This window comes from Athene cunicularia (assembly GCF_003259725.1).
Source record: "Athene cunicularia isolate RWA chromosome 2 unlocalized genomic scaffold, athCun1 chr2_part1, whole genome shotgun sequence".
NCBI classification, from domain to species: domain Eukaryota; kingdom Metazoa; phylum Chordata; class Aves; order Strigiformes; family Strigidae; genus Athene; species Athene cunicularia.
Window position 1 is genome coordinate 48868694 of NW_020799095.1, and position 15394 is coordinate 48884087.

The 15394-nt window shown below is 40.9% G+C and overlaps 1 protein-coding gene across 1 annotated transcript in view; it reads left to right on the top strand.

The window, feature by feature from the left end:
- The window catches only part of MINDY4 (MINDY lysine 48 deubiquitinase 4), an 82830-nt gene that overhangs the window by 662 nt on the left and 66774 nt on the right, over positions 1-15394 (top strand). Inside the window, exons 2-5 of the mRNA XM_026841611.1 lie at positions 1880-1999; positions 3198-3406; positions 9315-9573; positions 10639-11057. Coding sequence (XP_026697412.1) covers positions 1880-1999; positions 3198-3406; positions 9315-9573; positions 10639-11057 — 1007 coding nt within the window. The remainder of the gene's footprint in view (positions 1-1879; positions 2000-3197; positions 3407-9314; positions 9574-10638; positions 11058-15394) is intronic.

Here is a 15394-nt window from a genome sequence, read left to right on the forward strand (position 1 = left end):
CCTCAAACTCCTACATTGCCCCTCTATTCATGAGAGGAATTTTTATGGACTCCATGTATCATTTGGTGAAAGAAAAGAGAATATGAGACTAACAAAGGGGAAGACAGAAGTCTTTCTCTAATTGTGGGGTTTTTTTTTTTTTTGTTTTTTTTTTGGTTTTTTTTTTTTTTTTTTTTTCCTGTTAATTACCTATCATGCTATTGTTCTTGTTTTTACAAAAGGCATACACAACTTCCCAGAACAAATACTTTAAAAAAAGAAAAAAAAATGCGAAAGGTAGCAGTGCTAGAGGAACCGGTAGGAAGTTTTTTTCCAGTTTTCAGTAATAGTTTGGCAGACGGCAGATTTATCTGGGGGGAGGGGGACAGGGAGCTGGGGAGGAAAGAGGCCGTCGTACTTTCCACAAACTTAATGCTGTAAAAGAAACTTTGTACTGTACGTAGTTGTGGGGAGTGTGGGATTGAGCTGAAGAAATGGCACCTTCACATTTCCAGATTAAAGTACCTATCACCTTGTATTTCCGTTCATTCCTAGGGAAATACTTCTGATGTCCAGCCTAGTCAGTCCCCCAGTGTCAGGAATGAGTTAGCTTGTACGTTAAGGAGCCGTTGTCTTACTAAGTGCTACACAAACCTCAATTTTCTTTATCTGTTTTGCATCCAGTATCAAAATGCACATTTTCAATGTTTGTGAACAAAGCTGAAACATTTGCCAAAAGAATTTCAGATGCAGAATTGCTTATTTGCCATTTACTGCCGGAAGTATGAGAGGCTCAAGTCTGTCCAATCAATTGCAAAGATTTTTCAAATGAAAGTCATTTACATTTCTGAGTTAGGTATCTTTAAAGGTAAAACTGCATTAAAGCATAAAAGGAAAGGGAGTGCTCTGCTGGTAAAACAGACCATACAGTTTACAACAGTAATTTACACTTGAATTGCCACATCTGTTTCATACTGTATACCCTAGAGTCAAAAACAAGCACAGATAATCCCTTATGCTTCTGCCCAAGTGTTCTCCTTCTTCCCCCAAATCTTTAATACATATCAGAGCCAACTATGATAACCATCCTTTATTTACAACTCGTCCATAGTTCCCTAAATCTGAGCCAGATAATCATCTGCAGAAAAATACTTCTTTTAACAAAAGCCCTTCAGAGACGAAGTCAAGACTTTCGAAATGGTGGTCTGCTGTTGTACTACTTGAGTAAGTTTAGGATCTGACTCAGACATTTCACAATAAATCAGGCTCTACCTCCAGAAAGTGAGATGCCCGTACATTTTGACTCTGAAGTGCCCACGTATGCTGACTACAGATTCAGAGTATATGAGGAAGTCTGAAGACCCCAAATCCACTGATACCATGGGGATCTGAGGGATTTCCAACCTGAGACTGAGCAGAATAATTTCAACTCATGTTAAAGGCTGAAACCACTGAGAGCTAGAGCACATCTGATGTTCAGACTTTGTAATTACCCAAGTCAGAATCTTACTTATGAAAAGCTGTATCACATCTTGATGGAAAAAGCAAACACAGTCTTTCTGGAACTGTTTGTAGCAGAAGCCCAGGTACTAGCAGGGGCCTTCATACAGAGCAGTCAGTCTTATGAGGCTGTTTAGCAGCTGAAGTCACCTGTATAATGGTCTTTTTTTTGCCATGTTTGGTAATTTCCATCTCACAGACAACATAGGCAACTTAATTACTTCCAAATCTGCAGGTGTAATAATGCAATTGTACCATTAAAGTACAGGTTCTAAGGGTTAAGTTTTTACTAATTACTGCCATCCAGAAGTTTCATATTACATCCAACAAAGTCAAGAAGAAAAGCTTTGGTAAGTTGTACTGTCTCAGGTACTCTGAAATCTGACACTTTCCTTCTCAGGGCTTGAAGAAAACTATCACTACCATGGACCAAGAACTTCCACGTTCTGCACTTAGCATCAGTAACAGGAACGAACTTCGAAATGTCCTACATCTGCACTCCTTGTACAAACAAAACAAGGTAAGGAAACATGTCGTGCTTCCCAAAATATGGTTATCAGATACCGTGAAACTAGACCAGCAACATCAAGACTGTAGCGTATGTCCGAACTGCAGAGAACTCAAGCTTGTGCCTGGTACTGCCTTTCTGTGGACACACACAGTTCACTGGAGAATGGAGAGCTTAACCTTTAGGTGAGACTGCAGCTCATGGGATGAAGCTAAGAACCTAGCAGTTCATGAACCCTTGTTACAAACCACAACCTCCAGTAAACCGGGAACAATTACTCACTTTAACAGCTGTTCTGTCATTATGGCCAGATTATTCAATTTTGGAAGTAGCCTTACATGTCCATTTCTATTTGCAACTTTGTAGAAGACCTGGCAGATAAAATTATACTTTTAGCATTTATTATTATCTGAAATGTAATACAGACAGCAATATTTGATGACAGGGACCTCAGTAGATAATTTCCATTTTCAGTTCACCATGATGCTTTTGATAAGCAGCATGAAACTGTCCTGTAATAAGTCACTTCAAAAAAATCGCCCAGAATAGTTGCATCACTACAGCAGACATCATAGCATTTTTTATTTAAGCCCATAATTTTTGTGGGGTGTTTTGTTTTTGGTGTTTTTTTTTTTTTTTTTTTTTAATTAATGATCATGTACATAAGACACATTTTTCAGAGTACTGTTGAAAACCACTATAACAAGTGGGGTGAGGTGACTCTCTACTTATGAGTTATCCCAAGTCCATGAAAAGAATTCTACAGTCCATGCTTCTCACCAAGTTCTGGTACAATAAACCACAAATACTGAATTCAGGTACTAAAAGTACTTGCAGTTCATTCTACATTCTTATGAAGCTGACCAGGTAATATCAGAAAAGGTGTATTCTAGCATAGTTACCATACTTTGCAACATTCATCTGTAATGAGACTAAGGAACAACCAAAACAGGTTATTTCTTCCTTATCAAAACTTATTTTATTTAACACACCAACACCTTTGAGCTCTTGATGTTCCCTAGCTGACATCTTCGGTCTTCCAATGTTTTTGTAGTCACATCTACGGCAAACCCACAGGCAGCTCTATCTAGAAAACAGTTAACACATTCAGCTACTGCACAGTATCAAAAGAATATCCTGTGTTAGGCTGCAGCAAGACAAACAAAGAGTTTCAATAGTCACCAAGAACTTTGTTTTTCTTTTTGGATAGGCAAAGGAGAACCCACTGAAAACACTTCTTGAAATTATTACTAATTACTTCCTTGAGCACCGTGGGACTTCCAGAAGCATCAGTTCAAGTTCTACTCTTTCAGCTCCTCAAAGTAAGAGTTTAACTTCTCACCCACTCGACTTCACAGATGAAGATCATGTGCGTGGAAGTGCCATTATGCCTGAGGAGAGTGAAACTCAAGTCTACAGGTATGGTCCTACTTCTTTCTCTTTGCCCTGTCTTGTCATTGCTGTGGTTTTATTATTTAATAAGGGAAATAATGTCAAAAGTTTTATCATTTATACCTTCAGCTATACTACCTATTACTAGTTATCCTAGTAACACAAAGCTTAAATTTCCAGATTATTAAAATCTCCTATGCAAGTCACCCTTTAAAAATGCTCTTCTATGTTCCCTACGAAGTATGAGGATTAGTAATCTCAATTACATCTTTCAGTCACGGAAGCACATAGAAATCTGAGATTTTATGCCTTGTAAATTGGGAAATATTCAAACTGAAGCATATTCTGATTAGAAACTTACCACCTGCACTCAAACTACGGGTATATTTGTGCCTTACATAGTCAAAAACAAGGACTACGATCTTAAATTCAGTATTGTTATAAACAGCACAGGTTCAGTTATTTCCATCTTGAAAAATACCTGGAAACAGCATGTAACAATGTCTTTCAATTGCATTTATTAGTACCTCAAGGTTGGTTAACAGCCCTAGCTGTGCTTCAGTAGAAAGCTTTTAAAATGGGCACAAGAGTAATTTCCTTCCCAGCCTTGACTCTCAGGGAATTAATCTAATTTTATTCCTCATAGTCAGCACAGCATGCTCAACATTAACTAAGTCTGAGCACCAGTGCTTGCAAAATCCCATCAAGTCCTTCTTTATAGAGGAAGAAAGCCAAGATTTTAAAAGTTGATGCTACCAGCTGAGAAGCGACACTTGAAAAGGAAGCAGTGCAAAAAAAAAGTAATTAGCTGCTTCTGTGTTTCGGATACAGGATCTTTTAGCGTGTTGTCACTGATCTGCTTTCCCCCGCCTGATACTATCCCACCTCAGGCTGCCTCAGAGCTCACACCTGCCTCCTTTTCTCCCCTTGCCGTGCACACTGCGAGTTGTTCCCCCGGCGAGGCTCCCCAGGGCCTGCAGACCTGTCTTACTACAGCAAAAACCTCCCTCCTACAGAGCACTCCGCTAGCAACCCCCCTGCCGCCGAAGAGCAGCCCCCAGCAGAGCTGACCGGCTGCCACGCACCCGCGCCCCGCCAGCCGTGTGAGCCCGCTGTGCGCAGAGCGGTGGCAGCCGGGCGAGTCCCTACCCCGCCCGCGGGGAGGCGGGAGGGCGAGCGACGGCTCAAGGCGAGTGCTCGGCTGCTGGCCCAGAGCGGCCCCCACTGCTCAGGAAGTGGCACGTTACGGGGCCGCTCTGCTGTGAAGTGGAGGGCACTCTATGGTTGTAATCCTCCACTGGCGGGAAGGACATGCGCAGTGTGGTTGCATGTGGAACACGAACACCACCAGCACCCCCCTCTGCACCCAATACCCTCCCCACACACAGACCCGCGCAGTTGTACACGGTTGTTATACACGTACACACGAAGACAGAAAAGCAAAGAGGCAATGTAAAGCCTCACATGGAGAACTAGTGCGTGTTGGCCATGGGAGAGGGTGGGAGATGGCGTGGGCACTCTCCCTCAAGGGGCAAAGTCTTCCCTGTAAGCCAAAACGTCTTACTAATATCTTTTTTGCACTGAGAATAGAGTAGGTCAGTGTAACTTTTGGAATGTGCGAACACAACCGAAGGTTGGTGCTTTTATAAAGAAGAAAGGGGGTTGAAGATAAAAAGATGTTTGTATCATAAAGAGGAAAGGGGTTTGTATCATCAGTAAGTTCGCAGATGGCACCAAGTTAAGCGTGAGTATCGATCTGATGAGGATAGGGAGGCTCTACAGAGAGACTTGGATAGATTGGATCGGTGGGCCAATGTGAATGGGATGAGCTTCAACAAGGCCAAGTGCCAGGTCCTGCCCTTGGGCCACAAGAACCCCGTGCATGGCTGGAGGCTTGGGGAGGTGTGGCTGGAGAGCTGTCTGCAAGAGAAGGATCTGGGGGTCCTCATTGACAAACAGCTGAACATGAGCCAGCAGTGTGCCCAGGTGGCCAAGAAAGCCAACGGCATCGTGGCTTGTATGAGAAATAGTGTGACCAGCAGAAGTAGGGAGGTGACAGTCCCCCTGTACTCTGCACTGGTGAGGCCACACCTGGAGTACTGTGTCCAGTTTTGGGCACCTCAATACGAGAGAGATATCGAGGTGCTGGAGCAAGTGCAGAGGAGGGCAACGAAGCTGGTGAAGGGCCTGGGGAATAAATGCTGTGAGGAGCGAATGAAGGAGCTGGGACTGTTTATTCAGGAGGGGAGGGCTACAGGAAAACCTCATCACTCTCTACAACTACCTGAAAGGACATTGTGGAGAGGCCGGTGCTGGTCTCTTCTCACAGGTAATTAGTGATAGAACAAGAGGGAATGGCTTTAAACTGCAACAGGGGAGGTTTACACTGGACATTAGGAAAAAAATTTTCATGGAAAGAGTGGTCAGACAGTGGAATAGGCTGCCTAGGGAGGTGGTGGTGGAGTCACCATCCCTGGATGTGTTTAAGGGTTGTTTAGATGAGATGGGGGATATGGTGTAGGGGAGAACTTTCTAGAGTAGGGCTGATGGTTGGACTCAATGATCACAAGGGTCTTTTCCAACCTGATTGATCCTGTGATTCTGTCATAAAGTAATAAATAAGAGAGTCAGGACATATTCTTAAAGATAACAGGAACAAGGACCAGACAAATTAAAACAAACCAGCTCAAGACACAACATAGCTGCACAACACATCCTAACAGACCTTTGTGAGCACAGAGGTCAGCCAGCAGGCACAGTGAGGAAGACTACCAGGGACCCCTTGAGACTACCACCCAGCAAGAAAGTGCATGCATAATTAGGATGCAAATATTATAATTAATTCCAGGAAACCTAATGTGTAACTTCTTAGAAAAATTATAACTATATATAATCACACTGTATATTAGCTGCTTATAAATCTTGGGCATGCTCAGTTTTTGCAAAGTTATTCACATGTGTGTCCAGCACTGCAGTAAAGAATGCCTGCTTTCTAAAACTCCAAAATGAGTCTTACAGAGTTCCTCTGCTGGCTTTTATAGTAACATCCCCTTCATTGCCCCAGCTGGTGGGGCAGGGAGGAGCCAGAAATGGCAGATGAAAGGAAAATTGGAAAGAGAAAAGCAGAAATGCCCAAACTTCTGTGTGTACTAAATGGAAATGTTACCCAGCCACACACTGAAAGCTGCCAGCTATGGATAAGGCAAAATCCTGTATTGACTTTCAGGTTTCCATCTAAATCCTGTGTGATTTTGTACCCATTTTCATGTCTTTGTATGCACCAAACTCACTGGTTATGCCTTCCTGAGATGGGAGAACCTGAAGTTGGCTGGAGGTGCGAGGAAGAAAAAATGAGACATGTGGGTATGACAGGGGAATGTGGGTTTTGGGGCCTGTCCCGATACAAACTGGTATTTGTAACTGATTTTAATTTTAAAACCAGCTGAGAATCAGACTCTCAGACACGGGTGGTTTCATTTTTCCCCTGGATCAAGTCTTGTCCCAGCTGTGTTTTTGCAGCGTGGCCATAAGGAAGAGGCTGCAAATCTGCCATTACAAGGACTGTCGTGGGCAGGTTGATGGGATGGCTTAACCACATCTATTTCAGCCCACAGAATGAACTTGTGAGAGAAACACTATGGCAGAGCACAGCTCTGTGATCCTTGTAGCTATTTCCATCCCCTCTAGCCAAGGAAAAATCAGGCATTGCCAGGTCAATCAGCCAGTGCTTGAAATTAGTTTTAAATTCAACTACCTGGGTAATTTTTAACAATACTTTCAGGAGTAGAGAGTATAATTAGATGGATACTCTTTGCTGGTTCCTTATTAGAGTCTTGTTTCTTTTTAACTTAACTCTTGAATTTTTTTTAATGTCTGTAAATGTTAAAACAGACTCTAAACTGGCACACTGTGCCCTTTGGCAGTGAGGGTTTATGTTCTCCTAGGTCAGGAGTAACAGTCCTCAGATTTCTAATGCTCCCAGAGACTGACCGTGCTCCCATCTGTTTACATATGCAGTGTGTCTTCACAACACAAGACATACTACTTCAAAAATAATTTTTTAGCTGGTTAAATGTTAAAGGAATAATTCTGTGATACAAGATCCTTCAACTTCTGGAATTCCTTTAGTATGAAATAGGATGAAAAACTTCCTAGAGTGAAAAAAGGTTCAAGGACATTTATCATAAAGAAGGCTACTATTTTCAGGTTACACAGAATATAAATTTATTGATGACACAAAAGTGCTCTCAGTGAAGTGGGCACTACTCAAAAAGACTTCTATTTTAACAGTGATCTAATATTATGCAGACAGTGAAGCAGATCCTGATAAAAAAAATCAGACTTGCCATTGGACTTATGGAAGGGAGAACAGGAAGACCTGGATAGTATGGAAGAGTGGGCTAACAAGAACATTAACAAGTTCAACAAAGACAAATGTAAGGTGTCACACCTGGGAAAATATAATCCAGGAGTGCAGCAGTCTGGGATCTACCCAGCTGAGGCGCACCTCTGTGGAAAAGAACCTGGGGGTCCTGATGGACAAGCTGAGTATAAGTAAACAGTGAGCTGCAGCAGCAAAGAAAGCCAACAGGATGCTGGGTTGCATCAACAAAGGCATCACCAGCAGAGGTAGAGAAGCCATTATTCCACTCTACTTGGTATTTGTCAGGCCACACCTAGAACACTGTGTTCAATTTTGGTCCCCACTATACAAAAAAGATCTGGACATGCTGGAGGGGGTCCAGAGGAGGGCCACAAAGATGATCAAAAGACTGGGAAACCAGCCCTGTGAGAAAAGGCTGAGAGAACTGGGTTTGTCCAGCCTTGAGAAGAGAAAGCTTAGGGGAAACCTTAACTCCATGTTCCAGTATTTAAAGGGTGGATGCAAAGCAGATAGAGACTCCCTTTTCACAAGGAGTCACATGGAAAAGATGAGGGGTAATGGCTACAGGTTACTCCTTGGGAGATTCTCACTGGACACAAGGAAAATTTTTCACAATGAGATCAATCAGCCACTGGAATAACCTGCCCAGGGAAGTGGTGGATTCCCCAACACTGGACACTTTCAAGATTCAGCTGGACAGGGTGCTGGGCCATCTTGTCTAGACCGTGCTTTAGCCAAGACAGGTTGGACCAGATAATCCCCCTTCCATGCTAGGATTCTATGATTCTGTTATTTCTTACAAGCTCAAGTGATGACTTTTTTTTAGGAAGAACATGATTTGTTAGAAGATATTTTTAAAGAAACAAAAGCATATAGCATTGTACAAACAGAGTGACAGATCCAGGTGAATCTCACTTGCATTTCAGAAAACCTTATTTATAGCATTATATATGTGTAGGAAAACAGATGCAAAATGGAACTACACCTTGTGTTGCTACCTGGAAGACCAGGCTGAAGAATACGTAAGAGGCCAAATGGCAGCAGTGTAGCAACCTATTATCAAGGAAAAGCCCAAATACAGAAGTACCTTTCTTTTTGAACTAAAATAAGTGTTTACATTTGAACAAAGAATGAAGGGGGTCCGTAGGGTCAGTCTAAGTTATAACAGAGGGTGTTAGCAAAAGTGTTAACAAATTTTCAAACTGCCAAGCAAGCAGATAGAGAAGGAATGGGAACTGCTGGTGGTAGCTTTGGACCTGTCTATATATGTAGTTTGCTTTCTGTTATGATATGGTACATATCAAAATAAGTGAGTCTAAGATTAAAGTGTTACACAGATTATAACCAATTATGACACATGATAATAAAATAATGTCCTGGAGACCTACATATAGATATTTAAGTGAAAGGTGATTGTATTTGAGTACCATTGCTAGATAATAACTTAATTTGACGGTAGTGCTGTAATTAGCCAAGCAGATGTTTTCACTGATTTCCTTGTACATTATTTTGCAGTTTGGAGTTGAAGTTCTGCCTTTTCCTTTCTTGTAGATATGATGTTGAGAATCCACTAGATAAAATCCTTCCATTCAGAAAACATCGGCACAAAAGTGAAAAATGCCACACAGGAACAATACACAACAGCCACTTACCCTCTGATGGAGAAAAGAAGTTAAAAGATAGTCGAGAAGATTTAAAAGCAGCGACTATTTCTGAGGAGCTGAAAGCCACAGTGAGGGAGAAGCCAAGGCCTGGGTCTGGTCTCTTTATCAGAGGAATGATGGCTGGACCAGTAGCAAGTTCACCAGAGGTGATTTCCAACACTTAACAAAATATTTGGCTTGGCCATGGATTTTATATCTAACCTGCTGCAATAAAGTAATTTGCAAATAATACTGAAATGACTTCTGCATGCTAATCCATTAAATCTGCAGTTTGAAAATATGTGGTAAGTTAGGGAAGTGGTTCTGGTTAATACAGAAATTCAAACTGTTTCAGATATAACTACTACATGCAAATACCCGCTGTATGTCTTGATCTTAGGTTACAGAATTTCTTTATAAATCTTTTCCATTCTTAATATCTCTTGACAGAGGGGATTTTCTGTTTTCCTAGGAAAATTGCTTTTTTATCTTAGCAGTATCTACAGCTTTCAAAGGTTTCTTAGCCATGCATATCTGTTTTACTCAGGTTTTCCTGAAACCCCACATTTAATTAGTAGCAGTTTGGAACTGAAAATTACTTTCAGTTAAAAATATGTTTTAAAATTGCTCCAATCAGACCATATTCCATCAGTAAGTGTTTTTAAAACACAGTTCTCGACTTCTTGCCTCTTTTTTTTTTTTTTACCTTCAAGCTGCTTTTATATAGACAGGAACATTCCATGTGTAAAATTAGGGTTGCAGTAATGAGCCTTTGAAAATTTTTTAACATATCATTTAGATAATACTGAAGAGAATATGGACATTAAATGAATTTGTTGGACTCTTCAAAATATCTCTGATCTGGAAAGAAAAACTAGATCCCTGTAGTGGACAGACTTTCCAGAAAAATGTTTTGTATGTCTTGGGTTTCCCAAGTTGGGTACAACCCCAAAATTCAGCTTTTAGGAGATACTTTATTGATGTTATTGGGTAAAAGAAAGCAGTTTTTAATGGTGTATAGCCCCTTTAACAGTGTTCAAATTTTAAGTAAAAGTGTGTGTATGTCTGCCTTATTAACAATTCCTAAAAAATCTGATTTACTATATAACCTGATTCCTAATAATAAACAAATTGCTTAGCCCAGAAATTAGTGATAGAACTTTCCTTTGCTTTTCATGCATATTTAAAGATGCTCACATTTTAATCTATGTTTTAATGGCACTTATTTCTAGGATTTGCAAAAACGGAGGCTTTCAAAACGATGCACTAGTGTAAGCAGCACAGCACAGCTCAAGGGTGAAGAACATGAAGAAAATGACCTGAATGTCTCAAGTACTGATTTTCAGGAAAGCAAAGGGTCTTCAACACAAGTAAATACAGAGTTTGCATCAAAGACTATGTCAAGCTCACACTCAAGTTCAGCCTCTGAAAAACAAAGAAACATCACCAAAGATACAGATGACTCTTTTGCCAAACTGCTGTCTGAAAGGGAAAAGACCAAGACAGAAGAAAGAAAATTAGTTCCAAGCTCTGGTATAGACAGCAATGAAAAAAGCTTTAAAGTGAGTGCCCCTCACAGACATTCAGGGGCTGGAAGAGAGAAGAGAGAAAGGTCCCTCAAGAAAAATGAGAGTCAGTTGTCAGGCCACAGGTAAGAATATTTGTAAGAATATTACACTAAAACATTGAGGAAATCTGATAGTGGGCTATGAGTTCCTGAGATACACCTTCTGGTTTCACTGGGGAGAATTAGCTGGAAGAGGTGAAGATAGTGAAAGGCAGAAAAGTTTTAAGATTTAATGTACTAACTTTGACATCCCAAACCACTCAAGACTCCTTTCTTGGTCAGTGGAGAGAGCCTAGAGGTGCTGGCTTCTCTTTACTGCTTCAAAAGGGAACTAATTACTAGTTCAGACCACTTAGACATCTAAGCAATATAGGTGACTCCTACCTGTGGAGATCATCTACAGTGTTCCAGAGACATTGCTTGCTCCTTAGGAAATATTGTTGATTATCTCTGAGTATTGCAGTAGTACATCCAAAAAACCTCAGAGGATAAAATTAAGAAATACCAGCCAAGTGCATGCATATGTTCACATGGTTCAATGCAGTGCTGTGTTGAGATACCTAAGCCATGCTCAAACAGGCTGGTTTAGCTACCAGCACAGTGCTGTACCACGTAGAGACACTGCGGTGTGTATTTGAAGAAGGATAGTCTGTGTCATTGCAGTATTTAGACTAAGCCAAATTAGCAGCCCCATGCACCATGATGCTGCAGCCACACAAGCCACACGTCTCAAATTATTTGACTCAAAAGTTAGCTCAGACTTTTTTTTTATTGTCCTGCATTGCTTCCTATTGAAATAAAAGGATTATAAGAGTCTCCTGTGAGCTTCAAATATGTATTTTTGGCCTGCCTTACACTCTTAATTGATCTTGGTTTAGATGGTTTGGTTTTGGGTTTTTGTGCAGAATTTAAGAGTGGGAGGCATGGGATTTTGTTTATTTGGGGGTTGCTAAAGCAGTAGGACCCAGACTCCCATATCTCAAAGCTGGCTTCGTAGTAGAGCTGTGACTTGGGTTGGGTCTTGAAATGCTTCAGGTTGAGTCATCCATCTGTGTTTAACCAGTCTGGAATTCTGAATGGCTGGAGATGCTCTAGGTTTGAGCAATGCAGGGCAATTGTGCCCTGTCTGTGCATTTATAAAATCTGCTTAATAAAATCTTCTGCCTCATAATCTAGCACTTCTCGTCAGCAACTCTCGAACAACTGTAAGCAGGGGGTGAGTATCACTCTGCCCATGCTACAAATAGGAAAACTGAAGCAGGCAGAGAGAAACCTGCATGCTACACGTCACACAGCATGTCAGTAGTAAAGTCATGCATAGAGCTCAGCCACCCTGAGTTTTGGTCTTGTGGTACACTCCAGTGCTGGAGGTGAGCATGTATTATAATATTTTTGAGTTTATATCACCTATTGCTCCATAAACTGAGGCACATGCCATTATCCCTTTCTGTGGGCCATAAAGTAGTATTTCTGTCTTACTAAATTTAAGAGCAGCCATGTTTGTTGCTTTTGTTTAAGTGCTGAAAAACCTCATTAATATGCTAAAACTGCAACCAGAGACTTTTAAAAATTATTATTACTATTTTGTTTTCCTATTTAATTTCTTATAAATCTTGAGACACAGTGTGTGGAAGGCCTGTTGAGATCATGAGGAAGCAATGAGGAAGCAATGATATATTAGGTCTTCCCAGATTTATGTTAGAGGCTGTGGGAGTTATCAAACTGGGGATCTAGTGGAGCTGCAAATGGGCCAGGGGTGGCACTTCCTGTCTGGAACCAAAAAGCAACTGAAAATGGCCACCAGCATTACGCAGTTATTTTACAGTGTTAGCTGACTTCAGTTGTGAAAGATTATTGAATGACAGGCCAAAGTACTACTGTCTTAAGTCTTAAAATCCACAAGAGGTCAGTTCTCCATTATGTTCTGTACAGGAAAACTGAGCTATATCAGATGACAGCTGAACCCAAGCAATACAAGTCCAGCTGTTGCTGAAGTGGTGCCTGCAGAGCCACCTTTGATACTCTGCTTCCAGAAGGTTTTATTAAGTCTTACTCCATGTGAATGCAGAGATCCAGCTCATAAGTCACTGTGGAAGCAGAAGAAACAGGATCTGAATCCATACAACTCTTGTTTCATCTAGCTTGACAGATCGTGTAAGTTAGTGCTAACCACAACTTCATCCTTTCTAGTTTCAGGATGGTTTATTACTTCATGCTCAGCATTAATTGAGGTAAAGAATACAGCTTCAGGGGGATTTTGAGAGCTCCCCAACACAGCTGAGAAGAGTAAGTGTATTACTTTGTAATCAGTGAATATATAGTACATGAGTGTCAGAAGCATATTGGACTAGATAAAATTATTTGGGAAGATTCTTGTCTGACCAAGAAATCTCTTGTACTAACTTCACTGAGCTGTAGTTGGATGTGCTGACACTTCCTGACCTTATGCAGTAGTTCTGGAGTGAGCAGAAAAAGAGGAGCTGGACTGAAAGAGGACTGTCCCAGTGCACCATTTTGTGCAATATACTGCGGTACTGTGCTCCATTGCTGTAGTAAGTGGTTTGAAATAGTTTTGTTCCTTCAAAGGACTGGTTTGGTTTCAGCAAGAACAGAAGAGGGAGCTATTTCCTAAGCAGAGTCCATGTAATCTGTTTCCAAAGCAAAACGGGGACAGTCCTGCCAGATGATTTGAGTTAAAGCCAGTAGAGCATTTGAATTCATGCTGAGCACTGAGCTCCTAAAAACTCTCACTCAAATCAGCAGGACTGCTGATACTGCTGAAGTTAAGTGGAAGTAACAGAGAGTGGAAGTGAGACTCCAAATAAACATAGACCATTACAATATAAGGCCTGGCTCTTGCAAGACTTTTATATCCCTTTGACGAAGTCCTGTGGTGTTTGAGAACCTTTCAGGATTTGGCTAGAGTGCTCGAGTATTTTGAGGCATGAAAAATTGCAATGTAGGAGCAGATATTTGTCTGGATCGTCTTCCATTCTCTGTTACAGCTACCTGACGCTTCTAAATCCTAGATGAGTAGCTGAAAATCTATATAGGATTAACCACAGCTACTTCATTCACAGGCATCTGCAATCCTTTATTTGTTTTCCATAGAAAACTAAAGACAAAACTTATTTTTTCTTCCATTTGCTGTACTTTTTCATTTTCTCTTCTCATATGCAAAAAACGCTATTGTTGCATACAGGCATCCATTGTCTACATATGCAAAAAAAATGAACCACTGCCATGATTCAAAAGACAAGCTGAATGTTATAAAATAAATGCTTACTGACTGAGTGGGCAAAAATACCTAGCTATAAAAATATCCCGAGGAAATACAGATCCACAGTATTTTGACTCACAGGTTTTAATGAAAGAAATGATTGTGCTTTTTTTTTCATCAACTATCTCATTCTTAGCTATTTCATGAAGTGTGTATGGCAGGGTAACTGTGTCAAGAGGCCAATTTGTGACTTTCAGTCTTAGAGTAACAACATGAAGTTAGGTCTCTGAGTACCACATTTCACATAAAAGTTTGTTCTCATAAAGAATTGGAGGCTCTGTCTTTGTTCAGATAGATAGGATTTTTCTATTTGGCAGTGAGGAAGCATTTGGATTTCTGTGATGCAAAGAGGGCCGTGCAGTTCAAGAGTGAGCACTTAGTTTTCCAAAACAACAGGCCAACACGCCAACCACAAATACGAAAAAAAGAAGCAAATTCATTTCTTTGCCTTGCTATTCCTTCATTACCTTGTTTCTTTTTAGGAAAATGGAATCAAGTTAGTAAATCAATCAAATGGAGACTAATGATGTCGATGTAGTCTTTCCTTGTTCGTTGAACTGCTACTGCTGAGAGCATCTGCTTTAAAATTCTGGTAACTCTAGTGATGGCTTAAAAGGCCAGTGCTTAACTGCAGTTATTACTTAATTGCTCATAACTGTAATAAAATGCTGACTTTTAATAGAAAACTTCTTGTTACTTTTTCAGTATTCACCATAATTTATGTTGATCCCCATGCAGACATACTGTCATTAGATAGAACAGAATCATAGAATGGTTTGGGTTGTAAGGGACCTTAAAGATAATCTAGTTCCATCTCCCCTGTATGGGCAGGGACACCTTCCACCAGACCAGGTTGCTCAAAGCCCCATCCAACCTGGCCTTGAACACTGCCAGGGAGGTGACAGCCACAGCCTCTCTGGGCAACTTGTTCCAGTCTCTCACCACCCTCACAGTAAGAAATTTATTTCTTCTATCTAATCTAAATCTACCCTCTTTCAGTTTAAAACCATTTCCCCTTGTCCTATCACTACTGTGCCCGATAAAGAGTCCCTCCCCATCTTTCCTGTAGCCCCTTTAAGTACTGGAAGGCCGCTATAAGGTCTCCCTGCAGCCTTCTACTCTCCAGGCTGAACAACCCCAA